Source organism: Macaca nemestrina, chromosome 20, assembly GCF_043159975.1.
Source record: "Macaca nemestrina isolate mMacNem1 chromosome 20, mMacNem.hap1, whole genome shotgun sequence".
Classification (NCBI taxonomy): domain Eukaryota; kingdom Metazoa; phylum Chordata; class Mammalia; order Primates; family Cercopithecidae; genus Macaca; species Macaca nemestrina.
In genome coordinates, this window is record NC_092144.1 from 57,897,470 (window position 1) to 57,913,033 (window position 15,564).

A 15,564-nucleotide genomic window follows, 5' to 3' on the forward strand; every position below is an offset into this window, starting at 1 on the left:
GAGCTCTTGCAGTGCCTGAGGGTCAGGAATCTGGGAGCAGCTTAGCTGGGTGGTTCAGGCTCAGGGACTCTCATGAGGTTGTAGTCAAGCTGTGGGCTGGGGCTGCAGTCATCTGAAGGCTTGACTGGGGCTGGCAGATGTGCTTCCACCAGGACTTATTCCCATGGCTGTTGGCAGGAGGCCTCAGCTCCTCACCACGGGGGCCTCTCCACAGTGCTGCTTGAGTGTCTTCACAGCATGGCAGCTGGCTTCCCCCAGAACGAGTAATCCGAGAGAGAACACAGGAGGAACCCGCAGTGCCCTTAATGATGCAGTCTCCAAAGTCCCACGGCCTTCCTCCCATCACACTGTATTCACTAGAAGCTAATCAGTCAGTCTGGCCAGCACTCAGAGGGAGGAGAATTGAGCTCCACCTCTTGAAAGAAGAGGTATCAAATAATTTGTAGAGCAGAGGCATGAGCAATGGGATGATGGCAGCCTGGGCCATGGTGCAGGCAGTGGGGGAGGCATGCGGCACTGGATTTGGGATCTCTCTGGGAGGTGGCATCAGCTGGACTTGCTGGTGGACTCGATGTTGAGGGGGAGAGAGTGTCCACCATGGCTCCTGGATTTTGGCTTGGGCAACTGAGTGGATTCTGGTGCCATTTTCTGAGGTTGGAAATTTGGGGAAGATTCCGGAAGTCCAGGTGGTGCTGGTGGATGTACAAGTTGGGGTTCTGGAGAGATGTCCAGCTGGACAAGAAATTAGGGAAGCCCCAGCCACAGCCAGACATTCACTGGGCACATACGTGGATGCCAGGGCCTGTTCTGGGCACTAAGGATGGTGCTAGGCATCTGAGAAGGCCCTGCCCTTCCAGAGACGGCACCGCAGGGCTTGTCAGGTGCCCAGATGGTGGGCGTGTCAGGCACTCAGGCTGCATTGGGAATAGAGTACTTAGTGAGAAGGCACAGGAGCTGTTGGACCACAGATGACCACTGCTGAAGGTTGTGCTACTGGAGAGACTGGGGGCAATGGCAGGGCACAGCTTGGGCAGAGGCGTGGTGGAGGCAGGATTCTGGAATTCAAGGCAGTCACAGCAGGATCGTTTTGCAGGCCAGGCTCGGGGACTCAGCGCTGGGGATGCCTTGGGTTTTAGGCAGGCACCCAAGCCCCTGCCTTTGGGGCCTCTTCTCGGAGGCCAGAGTTTCCCATACCCCCAGCCCTCTCCCATCCCAACCCTTGTCTTTTTGTCCCGAGTGACCCTAAATTGGTTTCTGCTCCAGAGCATGGGCCTGCCCTGCTGACCTTTGACCTTGGATGGGGTGGGTCTTGTTGCAGCTTGACAGTGATGACCTCCTGGATAATCCTGGGGAGGCCCAAAGTGCCTTCTATGAAGGTCCTGGGGTAAGTGCCGTGGCTCCCAATCTTCGCCTGAGCTGTTGGGGCCGCCAGTGGGAGGGGGGCCGTGAAGGCAAGAGGGGAGGCTTGGGCTCATCTCCTGAGGGCCGTTGACAGGAGGAGGGCAGGGGTGGGCCTCTGAGGGTGGCTGGACCACCCTGGCAGTGCAGGAGGGAGCAGAGCTGGGGAGCCCTGAGGGTGGCCAACATGGGCAAGGCTGACCGTGCGTTGCAAGGCCCCTCGGGGAAGAGGTGAGGATCCCCGAGGCCTTGGGGCCCTGGGGCGGCTGGTGCAGAGTGGTTCTGGGGAGCTGAAGCAGATGTGGGTTGTGGGGTTCACAGGAGTACTTCTCTGGAGAGCAGAGGGCTGGGGGAGGCCTGGGGTCCTGCCCAACTCAGCCATGGCGGGGTGTGACCTAGGGGAGGGGCCTCCTCACCTGCAGACTTCAGTCTTCACCTGGACAGTGAAGACGGGTGCTGAGCAAAGCCCAGAGTGGCCAATGCAGACGACGTTTATCGAGCACCTACTGTGTGCCTGACTGTGCCGGTCCCATGACTGAGTGCCAGTTGTCCACACCACGGTGGCCACCTCCTTCTTCTTTCTCCCTCTTCTGTTGCTGCTTTCCCCCCTTCACCTTTTCTTTCCCCACTCTTCCTGTGGCCTCCTCCCTCCCCGCCTCCCCTTCCTCATTCCCCCTCCTTACCCTCCCACCTTCCCTCTTCATCGTCAGAACACGCATTCACCAAACACTTACACGACTGGCCCTTCCTTGTCATCTTCATTTAGTTCTCACAGCTATAATGTCATATTCCAAATCGCTTATGTGTCATAATATAAATGATGAGGAAATGCAGTAATTATATAACGTTGGTCCATTTACAGGCCCAGTAACAGCAGTGATCCTGTTACTCTTTTGTGATCACACTTCTTACTATGACCACCATTTTTGTATACCCTAAGATCCCTAGTCAGGTTCTAAACACTGCGCGTGACGTCGGTGAATTTTCACAGGCATCCCAGGAGGCAGGTTGGTTGTGACCATCTGGCAGTTAAGAGCTCAGGGGGTCGGCTGGGCGCGGTGGCTCAAGCCTGTAATCCCAGCACTTTGGGAGGCCGAGACGGGCGGATCACTAGGTCAGGAGATCGAGACCATCCTGGCTAACACGGTGAAACCCCGTCTCTACTAAAAAATACAAAAAACTAGCCGGGCGAGGTGGCGGGCGCCTGTAGTCCCAGCTACTCAGGAGGCTGAGACAGGAGAATGGCCCGAACCCGGGAGGCGGAGCTTGCAGTGAGCTGAGATCCGGCCACTGCACTTCAGCCTGGGCGACAGAGCGAGACTCCGTCTCAAAAAAAAAAAAAAAAAAAAAGAGCTCAAGGGGTCACAGTGGCCTGCCTGGTCCTCAGTCGGTTGGAGGCTGAGCCAGAGCCCTGTCTGCCACTCCCCTCCACTCACCAGTGGTTGACCCAGGCAGTCCCCTCATCTGTGAAATGAGGAAGGGAGCAGCACCCGCCTCATGGGACTGTCACCAACAACAGCATGGACAATCACAATAATAATGACAGTGATGATGATAGATGCTTCTCGTGCACCTGCTAGGGGCCGGGTGCTACTGTGAACCCTCCATGTGGATTTATTGAGAATCTTGGAAGCTGCAGGTTTTGATGGGTTATCTGGTTAGGTATTAGTGGAGATGGAAAACGGGATCATAAGTATTGTTTGTGGGGCTATCCACACATATGCATGCTGATATTTTTCCATGCATGTCCTGGGTTGCAGTCCAGGATAGCATGAAAAGCACTTAAAAAGCATTGAGTCCAGGCACGGTGACTCACGCCTGTAATCCCAGCACTTTGGGAGGCCGAGGTGGGCGGATTGCCTGAGGTTGGGAGTTCGAGACCAGCCTGACCAACATGGAGAAACCCTGTCTCTACCAAAAATACAAAATTAGCCAGGCGTGGTGGCGCATTCCTGTAATCCCAGGTACTTGGGAGGCTGAGGCAGGAGAATTGCTTGAACCCAGCAGGCAGAGGTTGCGGTGAGCCAAGATCTCCACCAGCTTGGGCAACAAGAGTGAAACTCTGTCTCAAAAAAAAATCCCAGAAAACAAAAAGCATTGAACTCACAGTGCGGTTGGCACAGAAGCTCACAAATGGGAGCGGCTGCTGATGTGAGCTTTTCTCCACCAGGACTACGACCGCTTGTCGGAAACCTGTAGGGCCAGGTGTGTTTCAGAATTTCGAATTTCTCAAATTCTGGAAAAGTGGTGCCATGTGTGTGGTGTGTGTAATGTCACACGCTTGCCTTTCGATGGCCAAACGTAGGAAGTCACATCATGTGGATAAATGGATCCCACCTAAAGTGCCATGTCGGTTCTGGTCAGGTTTTGCTACCAACAGAGCTATGAAAACAGTCTCGGTTCTTAGAGCTTTTTGGGTTTTGTAATTACAGATAAGTGTCGTAGGCCTGTATTGACAATTTAAACAATAGTTGCTTGTTTTTATTTATTTTTGTTTTGTTTTGTTTGAGACAGAGTCTTGCTCTGTCACCCAGGCTGGAGTCCAGTGGTGCGATCTCGGCTCACTGCAAGCACCGCCTCCCGGGTTCAAGCGATTCTCCTGCCTCAGCCTCCTGAGTAGCTAGGACTGCAGGTGCCTGCCACCACGCCTAGCTAATTTTCATATTTTTAGTAGAGATGGTGTTTCACCATGTTGGCCAGGCTGGTCTCAAACTCCTGGTCTCAGGTGATCCGCCTGCCTCTGCCTCCCAAAGTGCTGGGATTACAGGTGTGAGCCACTGCGCCTAGACTTTATTTTTGGTTTCTGGGCATCAGCTGGTAGAGATTGGGGGACAGCACCCCTGCGGGCTTGGGCTAGATGGGCATGGGTGTGCGATGCAGGATCACGTTGGGCGCCGGGACCAGTGGTGATGAGCTGAGGCCATCACCAGCGGCTGTCCCAAGGGCGCCCCACTGGGTCTTACTCTTGTCACTTAGGCTGGAGTACAGTGACACAGTCATAGCTCACTGTAGCCTGGAACTCCTGGGCTTAAGTGATCCTTTCACCTCAGGCTCCCAATGTGCTAAGATTATAGGCGTGAGTCACTGTGCCTAGACTTGAAGAATACTTTTTTTTTTATTATTACATTTTACTCATGGGTACAGGTGGAGAAACTGAGGTCAGATCAAGCACGCCCTAGGTTACACAGCTAAGCCTTGGCAGAGCTGGGATTTGATCCCGGGTCCAGCCACTTGCAGGTGGAATGTTCTTTTTTTCTTTCTTTCTTTTTTTTTTTTTTTTTACCTTTTTTTCTCAGACAAAGTCTTGCCCCTGTCGCCCAGGCTGGTGCGCTCGTAGCTCCACTATGCAGCCACAAACTCCTGGGCTCCAGTGATCCTCCCACCTCAGCCTCCCAAGTAGCTAAGACCACAGGCACATGGTACCACCGCTGGCTAATTTTTCTTTTTTAAAATTTTTTTATGGAGACAGGGCCTCAGTATGTTACCCAGGCTGGTCTCGAACTCTTTGGCTCAAGCCATCCTCCTACCTCAGCCTCCCAAAGCACTGAGACTACAAGCGTGAGCCACCATGCCAGGCCGGAATGTTCTTTCTTGAACATGACTACCGTCACCTCAGCATTCCTTGCTGCAGCTGTGGCCTGAGCCTAGCCCCTTGCTAACCTCAGCTTATTCCTTCCCACCTTTCCTGGCCTCCAGCTCCATGTGCAAGAAGCTTCTGGCAACCACCTGAACCCAGAGCCCAACCAGCCGGCCCCCAGTGTGGACCTAGACTTCCTGGAAGATGACATCCTGGGCTCTCCTGCGCCAGGGGGCGGCGGCGGGGGCGGTGGGGGCGCTGACCAGCCCTGTGACATCCTCCAGCAGAGCCTCCAGGAGGCCAACATCACAGAGCAGACGCTGGAGGCCGAGGCTGAGCTGGACCTGGGTCCCTTCCAGCTGCCCACCCTGCAGCCTGCCGATGGTGGAGCAGGCCCCACAGGCGCTGGAGGGGCGGCGGCCGTGGCTGCAGGGCCCCAGGCCCTCTTCCCAGGCGGCACCGACCTGCTGGGGCTGCAGGGCCCGCCCACCGTGCTGACCCACCAGGCCCTGGTGCCGCCCCAGGACGTGGTCAACAAAGCCCTGAGTGTTCAGCCCTTCTTGCAGCCTGTGGGCCTGGGCAACGTGACACTGCAGCCCATCCCGGGCCTCCAAGGCCTGCCCAATGGCAGCCCTGGGGGCGCCACGGCGGCCACGCTGGGCCTGGCGCCCATCCAGGTGGTGGGCCAGCCCGTCATGGCGCTCAACACGCCCACCTCCCAGCTCCTGGCCAAGCAGGTGCCCGTCAGCGGCTACCTGGCCTCGGCGGCCGGCCCCTCAGAGCCCGTGACCCTGGCGTCGGCCGGTGTCTCGCCACAGGGGGCTGGCCTGGTCATCCAGAAGAACCTCCCGGCCGCTGTGGCCACCACGCTCAATGGGAACTCTGTGTTCGGAGGCGCCGGGGCCGCGTCGGCTCCCAGCGGGGCGCCCTCGGGACAGCCGCTGGCGGTGGCCCCAGGCCTCGGCTCGTCGCCGCTGGTCCCGGCGCCCAACGTGATCCTGCATCGCACGCCCACGCCCATCCAGCCCAAGCCCGCGGGGGTGCTGCCCCCCAAGCTCTACCAGCTGACACCCAAGCCGTTCGCGTCCGCGGGCGCCACGCTCACCATCCAGGGAGAGCCGGGGGCACTCCCGCAGCAGCCCAAGGCCCCACAGAACCTGACGTTCATGGCGGCGGGGAAGGCGGGCCAGAACGTGGTGCTGTCGGGCTTCCCAGCGCCTGCGCTGCAGGCGAATGTCTTCAAGCAGCCACCGGCCACCACCACCGGGGCGGCCCCGCCGCAGCCCCCCGGAGCCCTGAGCAAGCCCATGAGCGTCCACCTCCTGAACCAAGGCAGCAGCATCGTCATCCCCGCCCAGCACATGCTGCCGGGCCAGAACCAGTTCCTACTGCCTGGCGCCCCCGCGGTCCAGCTCCCGCAGCAGCTCTCAGCCCTGCCGGCCAACGTGGGCGGGCAGATCCTGGCAGCCGCTGCCCCCCACACGGGTGGACAGCTCATCGCGAATCCCATCCTCACCAACCAGAACCTGGCGGGCCCACTGAGCCTGGGCCCCGTGTTGGCCCCCCACTCTGGGGCCCATAGTGCGCACATCCTCTCCGCCGCCCCCATCCAGGTGGGCCAGCCTGCGCTCTTCCAGATGCCCGTGTCGCTGGCGGCGGGCAGCCTGCCCACGCAGAGCCAGCCAGCGCCCGCCGGGCCGGCCGCCACCACCGTCCTCCAGGGGGTCACCCTGCCCCCCAGCGCCGTGGCCATGCTCAACACCCCTGACGGCCTGGTGCAGCCGGCCACCCCTGCTGCCGCCACCGGGGAGGCTGCGCCCGTCCTCACGGTGCAGCCTGCCCCCCAGGCGCCCCCGGCGGTCAGCACACCCCTGCCCCTGGGCCTCCAGCAGCCGCAGGCGCAGCAGCCCCCGCAGGCCCCCACCCCACAGGCCGCTGCCCCGCCTCAGGCCACCACCCCCCAGCCCAGCCCTGGCCTGGCGTCTAGCCCGGAGAAGATCGTCCTGGGACAGCCGCCGTCTGCCACACCTACGGCCATCCTCACTCAGGACTCCCTGCAGATGTTCCTGCCCCAGGTAAGCAGGGCAGGGCAGGGGAGCAGGTACCACAGGAGGCGGGTTTGGGAGGAGGAGGGGCCCTGGGGCAAGGTGCCAAGATCCAAAAGTGGATGCCACTGTGGCAGCTGTGGGGGAAGGTCTCAGTAAGGCACAGGTGGCCCCTAAGAGGAGGCCGGAGGGCTGAGGGCCCTGGCTGAACTGGCAGGAAGATGGATTGGCAGGCTGGCTGACTGACAGACGAGGGGCAGGACAACTTTTAGGCAGCGAGAGGGACTGGCAGACAGACAAGGGGAGGGACCAGCAAACAGACAGACAGAGAAGGTCAGGCACTGGCTGGGCTGCTGACAGACAGGGAGAGGAGAAGGACCGGCAGGGAGAGGGACTAGTGCAGGGATAGAGAAGGGCAGGCACTGGCTGGGCTGCTGACAGACAGGAAGAGGGACTGGCAGACCGACAGAGAAAGGCAGGCACTGGCTGGCCTGCTGACAGACAAGGAGAGGGATCTCAGACAGGAAGTGGACAAGACAGGGACGGACGGACAGGCAGGTGGGGCAGGAGAGAGGCAGGGCAAGGTGGAGCTGGCAGAGGGGCCAATGGGAGCTCAGAATGGAGCGGGCTGCCTGGGTTTTGGCCTCTATGGCTTCTGTGCCTGGCACCCTGCCTGCCGGCCTGCCCACTACCCTGTTCTCTGGAGCCCTGGGAGCGTCAGTAGGGGCAGGGGTCTCGGGTGGGGTGGTCGAGGGCCTGTGGGGGCGGCCTTCTGACCCTGTGCGGGCTGCCCATTGCAGGAGAGGAGCCAGCAGCCCCTCTCCGCAGAGGGTCCCCACCTCTCCGTGCCTGCCTCGGTCATAGTCAGCGCCCCGCCTCCCGCCCAAGACCCAGCCCCGGCCACCCCCGTCGCCAAAGGAGCTGGCCTTGGCCCTCAGGCCCCCGACGGCCAGGCTTCCCCGGCTCCGGCCCCCCAGGTAGAGAGACCCCAACAGCGTGTGTCCGCAGCACAGACCCAGCCTCGCCCCTCCTGCCCGCTCTCCCGCTCCTCGCTCTCCGCCCTGCCTGCGTCTCTGTCCTGCTGACTTGGAACACAGAGCTCTCCTTCACTCCCACAAAGTGTTTCCCAATGATCATGGATGCCTGAGACCAGGGCCGGCCCTGGGGGAGCCCATGCGCTGCAGGAATGCAAGACACACACGGAAGGAAATCTCTTCTTTCCTAAAAGTATAATTTTCACATCCGAATTAGTAATACATTCAGATAATTCACATTTAAGAAGGTACAAAAAGATGCATAGTGGAGAGCCCCCCTCTCCTGAACCGTAGCCTCCTGTCATCTTCCCAGGGTGGTTTCTTGCATTTGTTATCTGGATAGGGAAACAATCAAATATGGATTCTTTTCCTTCAATTTTTACAAAAAGGGTAGCATCCTCTGCCTGCAGTATTGCATTTTTTATTATTTAAAAATTGATCTTGGAGACCATTCTTCATTTTCTCATTAAAAAAAAAAAAAAAATGAGATGGAGTCTTACTCTATCACCCAGGCTGGAGTGCAGTGGCACGATCTCGGCTCACTGCAACCTCCGCCTCCCATGTTCAAATGATTCTCCTGCCTCAGCCTCCTGAGTAGCTGGGATTACAGGTGCCTGCCACCATGCTGGGCTAAGTTTTGTATTTTTAGTAGAGACAAGGTTTCACCATGTTGCCCAGGCTGATCTTGAACTCCAGACCTCAAGTGATCTGCCCGCCTTGGCCTCCCAAAGTGCTGGAATTACAAGTGTTGGCCACTGTGCCCGTTCCCATTCTTCATTCTTTTATGTGACTGCGTAGTATTCCACTGTGTGCATGTACTGATATTTATTTAGCCAGTCTAAATTGTTGGGTTTTTAGATCACTTCTGATCTGTAGCTATTATGAACAAGGCTGCAAAGAATGCCTTTGTATGTATGTCATTTTGTAGGGTAAGTTCTTCACAAGGAATTTGCTGGCTCTAAAGGCATATGCATTTTTATCTCTGACAGATATTGTCAAATTGCCCCCTGTGGAGTACAAATGAGTTTAACCTTTATCAGCAATATGTGATTATGCCTTCCCCACCCCGCCCGCAACCTCACCAGTATGTTGAACTTGGCCGATCTAGATAGGTGAAAAATAGTATCTTGTTTTGTTTTCATTTGCATTTCTTTTATTGTGAATGAGGTCAGGCAGCTTTTCATAAGAGTAAGAGCCATATGTACTTTCTGTTCTGTGAAACTGCTCATACCCTTTGCCATTGTAAAATCTGGGTTACTGTCATTTTGTTGTAGATTTGTAGAAACTCTTTACATATTAGGAAAATTAGCCTTTTGTCTTAAGAGTAATAAGCAGTATGCTTATGAGTCATAAGCACATAGCAGGTTAGGGAGGGCTACCCTCTTATTCTAGAGCAGTGAATGTGGTACTCATTCAAAAAGGACCAGTGGATAGGTAGGAAGAGGAGAGTGTGACAGTGACAAGGTCAGGATGGCAGAAGTCAGCATGGGCTTTGACCTTGAACAGCCATTATTTCACTTGCAGGCTCTCCCACTTACCATTTAACCTTTAGCAACCAGTTGTTCATTCCATCAGCAGATGCTTAGGTAGGCTGAGGGAGCACTTAGGTGGAGTAAATGAGTTAGCACAAAGTAAGCACTTGATAAATGTTTGCTTTTATTATTATTATATATTTTTTGAGACAGAGTCTCACTCTGTCGCCTAGGCTGGAGTGCAGTGGCAAGATCTCGGCTCGCCGCAACCTCCACCTCCTGGGTTCAAGTGATTCTCCTGCCTCAGCCTCCTGAGTAGCTGGGATTACAGGTGCCACCCACCACGTTTGGCTAATTTTCATATTTTTAGTAGAGATGGGGTATCACCATGTTGGCCAAGCTGGTCTCAAACTCCTGATCTCAGGTGAACCACCTGCCTCAGCCTCCCAAATTGCTAGGATTACCGGCTCCCGCCACCAAGTCTGGCTAATTTTTGTATTTTTAGTAGAGAGATGGGGTTTCGCCATGTTGGCCAGGCTGGTCTCAAACTCCTGACCTCAGGTGATCCACCCGCCTCAGCCTCCCAAAGTGCTGGGATGACAGGTGTGAGCCACCGCACCCGGCCTAGCAGTCTCTCATTTAAACCTCACAACCTCCACCAGGCAGGTGGCAGCATCTCATTTTGCAGGTGAGGAAACAGAGGCAAAGGGAGATTAATTAGCTTACCCAAGGTTGCCCAGCTCGCAAATGGTAGGGCCTGGATTAAAACCCTGGGGGCTTACTGCTGGAGACACCTGAAGTCTTGAGAAAGCCAGACCTGGGTGTGAATCCAGCTCTGCTTAGTGGAGCTCTCTGAGGCATGGTTTTTGCATCTAAAATGGGAATAAGGCCAGTGACCTGACATGATGGCACTGCACAGAGCCAGTGCTTAGTGAACAGACACTTACTGTTAGCAGTTGCAGTAATTATGCTGTAGCTGAACTTATTTTTTTGGAAGCAGGGTCTGGCTCTGTCGCCCAGGCCGGAGTACGGTGGTGCAATATTGGCTCCTACAACCTCTGCCTCCCATGCTTAAGTGATTCTCCCGCCTCAGACCCTGAAGTAGCTGGGACTACAGGTGCGTGCCACCACGCACAGCTAATTTTTTTTTTTTTTTTGTATTTTATTTTGTGGGGGAGATATGGGGTCTCACTATGCTGCCTAGGCTGGTTTCGAACTCCTAGGCTCAGTAATCTTCCCACCTTGGCCTCTCACAGGGCTGGGATTACGGGGGTAAGCCACTGTGCCTGGCCACGTGGATGACCTTTGAGAAGGATGCTTAGTGCGCACAGTCAGGTGTGCACCCGAGCTGACTCTTAGTCACACAGAGAGGCGGGGAGGCACAAGGTAGGACTCTCCACAGTAGCTGTGTCTGCAACAGTGCCAGCATGACAGAAGGTGGTCGATGAATGTTTGTTGAATGGGCAAGTGGATGGACAGATGGATGGCTGAATGGACGAACGGATGGATGGCATGGGTGGGTGTGTGACTGGGTGATTGGCCAAGTGTCCCCTGGCGGGGACAGAATCATCCAGATTGAGAACCAGTATCCTGTGTATATGCAGGAATGCACGGAATAGCAGTTCCCAATCTGGATGATTCTTACTGTTAGTAAAAGTAGTGGTTCTCTTACTGTCTGAACTCCAACCCCTGCATTCGGAACTCTGATCTCTGGACCCAGATGGATTTGGCAACCTCTGTGTGTGTGTGTGTGTGTGTGTGTGTGTGTGTGTGTGTGCCCGTGCGCACATTTTCCCTTTGTGTTAACACAAACAGAAATGCAAAGACTGTGTTCTGCATCTGGCTTTGCTTATTTAGCAACATATCTTGGAGCACTGGCTTTCAAATCTTTTTTTTTTTTCCTTGACCCACTACCCAGGATAAGAATTACTTTTTTATTTTTTTGCTCTGTCACCCAGGCTGGAGTGCAGTGGCGCGATCTCAGCTCACTGCAACCTTCACCTCCCGGGTTCAAGCGATTCTCCTGCCTCAGCCTCCCGAGTAGCTGGGACTGCAGGCACGTGCCACCGCATCCAGCTAATATTTGTATTTTTAGTAGAGACGGGGTTTCTCCATGTTGGCCAGGCTGGTCTCGAACTCCTGACCTCAGGCGATCTGCCCACCACGGCCTCCCAAAGTTCTGGGATTACAGGTGTGAGCCACTATGCCCGGCACAAGAATTTCATTTTATGTCACCATTCAGGACACGCCTACATATATATATTTGTATATATACACATATCACTGAAACAGAAGTTACAACGTGTGATACACATCAATATTTTCTATTCCGTTTCCACTGTTTTTTTCTGGGGTTAGCGGGGAGGCATGGAGTCTCCCTCTGTCGCCCAGGCTGGAGTGCAGCGGCACTATCCCGGTTCACTGCAACCTCCACCTCCCAGGTTCAAGTGATTCTCCTGCCTCAGCTTCCCGAGTAGCTGGGATTACAGGAGTGCACCACCATGCCAAGCTGATTTTTGTGGTTTTAGTTGAGACGAGGTTTCACCATGTTGCCTAGGATGGTCTCGAACTCCTGACCTCAGGTGATCTGCCCACCTTGGCCTCCCAAAGTGCTGAGATTACAGGCATGAGCTACCGCACCCAGCCTCCACTGTTCTTTTTTTAAGTGCTGGTCACAACCCCCTAAGATGACTTCAGCCATTATCAATGGTTACTATGTGTAGGGGTGTGTTTTTATTTTTGGGGTTTTTTTTTTACAAACCACCATCTGGGAGGATTGCTGTGATGTGGGAGTTAGGAAATAGGACTTGGCCACTTATAGGCCCTGTGACCTTCAGCAAGCTGCTTGCCTCTCTGTTGTACCACGGTGTCCTTGCCTGCAGAATGAGAATGATAGGAACAGCGGCTACTTCGTACAGCTGTGAGGGTTAAATAAACTAATATCTGTAAATTAATAGATGTATATTAACATTAAAATGTTTTAGAACAGAGTTGGGCATGTTGAAAGAGCTATGAAGGGAAAGAAGCCAGGCAAACTTTCTTTTTGCTTAATTTGATTTTTATTCATTTATTTGTTTATTTTTCTGGGCAGCTTTCTATAAAGAGGCAATAGTAAACGTTTCAGGCTTTTGAGGGCCATATGGTCTCTGTTGTTGTAGCGCAAAAGCAGCCACAGACCATATGCAAATGAATGAGCACGGGAGTGTTCCAATAAAACTTTATTTAAGGACACTGAAATTAGAGTTTCATGTAATTTTTGCAAGTCACAAAATAGTATTCTTACGATTTTTTTTTTCTTCAACTGTTTAAAAATGTAAAAACGGGCCGGGCGCGGTGGCTCAAGCCTGTAATCCCAGCACTTTGGGAGGCCGAGACGGGCAGATCACGAGGTCAGGAGATGGAAACCATCCTGGCTAACACAGTGAAACCCCGTCTCTACTAAAAAATACAAAGAACTAGCTGGGCGAGATGGTGGGCGCCTGTAGTCCCAGCTACTTGGGAGGCTGAGGCAGGAGAATGGTGTAAACCCGGGAGGCGGAGCTTGCAGTGAGCTGAGATCTGGCCACTGCATTCCAGCCTGGGCGACAGAGCGAGACTCCGTCTCAAAAAAAAAAAAAAAAAAAGTGAAAACTATTCTTAGCTTGTGGGCTATAGTTTGCCTCTTTCTTTTGATGTCTTTATTGTGTTTTGTGATATGGACATACCATGATTTCTTTATTCAGTCCTTCAGGAATACTTCAGGTGGTTTATTTGTCATTGTTAACAAACGAAACTCCTATAAGATATTCTTGGCATGGTGGCTCACACCTGTAATCCCAGCACTTTGGGAGGCCAAGTCGGGCAATCACCTGAGGTCAGGAGTGCGAGACCAGCCTGGCCAACATGGTGAAACCCCATCTCTACTAAAAATACAAAAATGAGTGAGGCATGAAGGTGGGCACTGTAATCCCAGCTACTTGGGACGCTGAGGCAGGAGAATCGCTTGAACCTGGGAGGCGGAGGTTGTAGTGAGCGTAGCGGGGGTTGTGGTGAGCTGAGATCATGCCACTGCACTCTAGCCTGGGTGGCAGAGTGAGACTCTGCCTCAAAAAAAAAAAAAAAAAATTCTTGCATCCATGCTTTGCACACAGGTATGAAAGTACTTGTAGGGTAAATTTCTAGAAATAGAATTGCTAGATGCAAAGGATAAGCTTTCCAGCCATTTTATGGAAAGTGCTAAACCTTTTTGAAAAAGTTCATGCCAGTGATGGCTTCGCTTGGTCCTGCAGCTTTGCCGACACACGAGATTAGCAGCTGGCCTGCTCTTTGCCAGGCTAGAAAGTGACACACCCCCTGTGCTTTTCTCTATGTGTGAAGCTGAGCATCTTGCCGCCTCCACATGGGGTTCTCGAAATCTCTTGGAAGCTGGGTGCGGTGGCTCATGCCTGTAGTCCCAGCTACTCAGGAGGGAGGCTGAGGCAGGAGAATCACTTGAGCCCAGGAGTTTGAGGCCAGCCTGGGCAACATAGCGAAACTTCATTTGTGAAGAAAGAAAGAAAGGGAAGGAGAAGAAGGAGGGAATCTCTTGGTGAACAATCCACTCATATGGTAGTTTTTTTGCTTTGGGAGGCTAACATGGGGGGATCACTTGAGGCCAGCAGTTGAAGACCAAATAATAATAATAATTTTAAACTCATTTAGGGAATGTAGAAAATACAGAAAAGAACAAAGAAGAAAAATAAGTCACACATAATACCACTGTGTGGAAGCAGTTAGTAAAAAAAAAATTTTTCTGGCCGGGCACAGTGGCTCACACCTGTAATCCCAGCACTTTGGGAGGCCAAGTTGGACGGATCACGAGGTCAAGAGATTGAGACCATCCTGACCAACATGGTGAAACCCTATCTCTACTAAAAATACAAAAATCAGCTGGGCGTGATGGTGTGCGCCTGTAATCCCAGCTACTCGGAAGGCTGAGGCAGGAGAATTGCTTGAACTTGAGAAGCAGAGGTTGTAGCGAGCTGAGATTGCTCTACTGCATTCCAACCTGGGTGACAGAGGGAGACTCCATCTCAAAAAAAAAAAAATTTTTTTTCCTTTGTTTTGTTTTATTTTTTGTTTTTGAGACAGCTTCTCTCTCTGTCGCCCAGGCTGGAGTGCAGTGGCATGATCTCGGCTTACTGCAACCTCTGTCTCGGACTGAAGCAATTCTCCTGCCTCAGCCTCCCAAGTAACTTGGATTACAGGCACATTCCACCATGCCTGGCTAATTTTTCTGTTTTTAGAGATACGAGGTTTCACCATGTTGGCCAGGCTGGTTTTGAACTCCTCACCTCAAGTGATCCACCTGGCTTGGCCTCCCAAAGTGCTGGGATTACAGACGTGAGCCACTATGCCAGGCCTAACTTTGTTTTTTCTAAGATAAATATTGTAACATTTTGGTATAGAGTTTCTGTTTAATCCCCCCGACCCCAATTTTATTTAAAACATTTTTTAAATAAGGCATTTTATTCACATGGTACAATCATCAAAATTTTTTTCTTTTTTTCTTTTTTTTTAGAGACAAAGTCTTGCTCTGTTGCCCAGGCTGGTCTTGAACTCCTGGGCTCAAGCAGTCCTCCTGCCTTAGCCTCCCAGAGTGCTGGGTTTAGAGGCATGAGCCACTGAGCCTGGCCTAATTTGTTTTGTTTTGGTTTTTTTTTTTGAGAGGGAGTCTTACTCTGTTGCCCTGGGTGGAGTACAGTGGCGGGATCTCAGCTCACTGCAACCCCCACCTCCTGAGTTCAAGCAGTTCTCCCTGCCTTAGCCTCTGGAGTATCTGGGATTACAGGCACCCACCACCCCGCCCAGCTAATTTCTGTATTTTTAGTAGAGACAGGGTCTCACTGTGTTGGCCAGGCTGGTCTTGAACTCCTGACCTGAGGTGATCCGTCCACCTGACCTCCCAAAGTACTGGGATTATAGGCGTGAGCCACCACACCTGGCCTCCTGGCCTAATTTTTGTATCCCTTTCCAGTTCTTTGTGTGTATACAACCTAGTGCAAATATGGTTTATGTTT

At 53.4% G+C, this 15,564-nt stretch overlaps 1 protein-coding gene across 4 annotated transcripts in view; it reads left to right on the top strand.

Moving 5' to 3' along the window:
• Positions 1–15,564, top strand: part of BICRA (BRD4 interacting chromatin remodeling complex associated protein) — a 97,358-nt gene that overhangs the window by 68,062 nt on the left and 13,732 nt on the right. For 2 of the 4 annotated variants that reach the window (XM_071087301.1, XM_071087300.1), the window contains 3 exons: positions 1,319–1,384; positions 5,095–7,050; positions 7,821–7,997. In XM_071087301.1, coding sequence (XP_070943402.1) covers positions 1,319–1,384; positions 5,095–7,050; positions 7,821–7,997 — 2,199 coding nt within the window. The remainder of the gene's footprint in view (positions 1–1,318; positions 1,385–5,094; positions 7,051–7,820; positions 7,998–15,564) is intronic. The other 2 variants (XM_071087302.1, XM_071087303.1) reach the window with 1 other exon arrangement.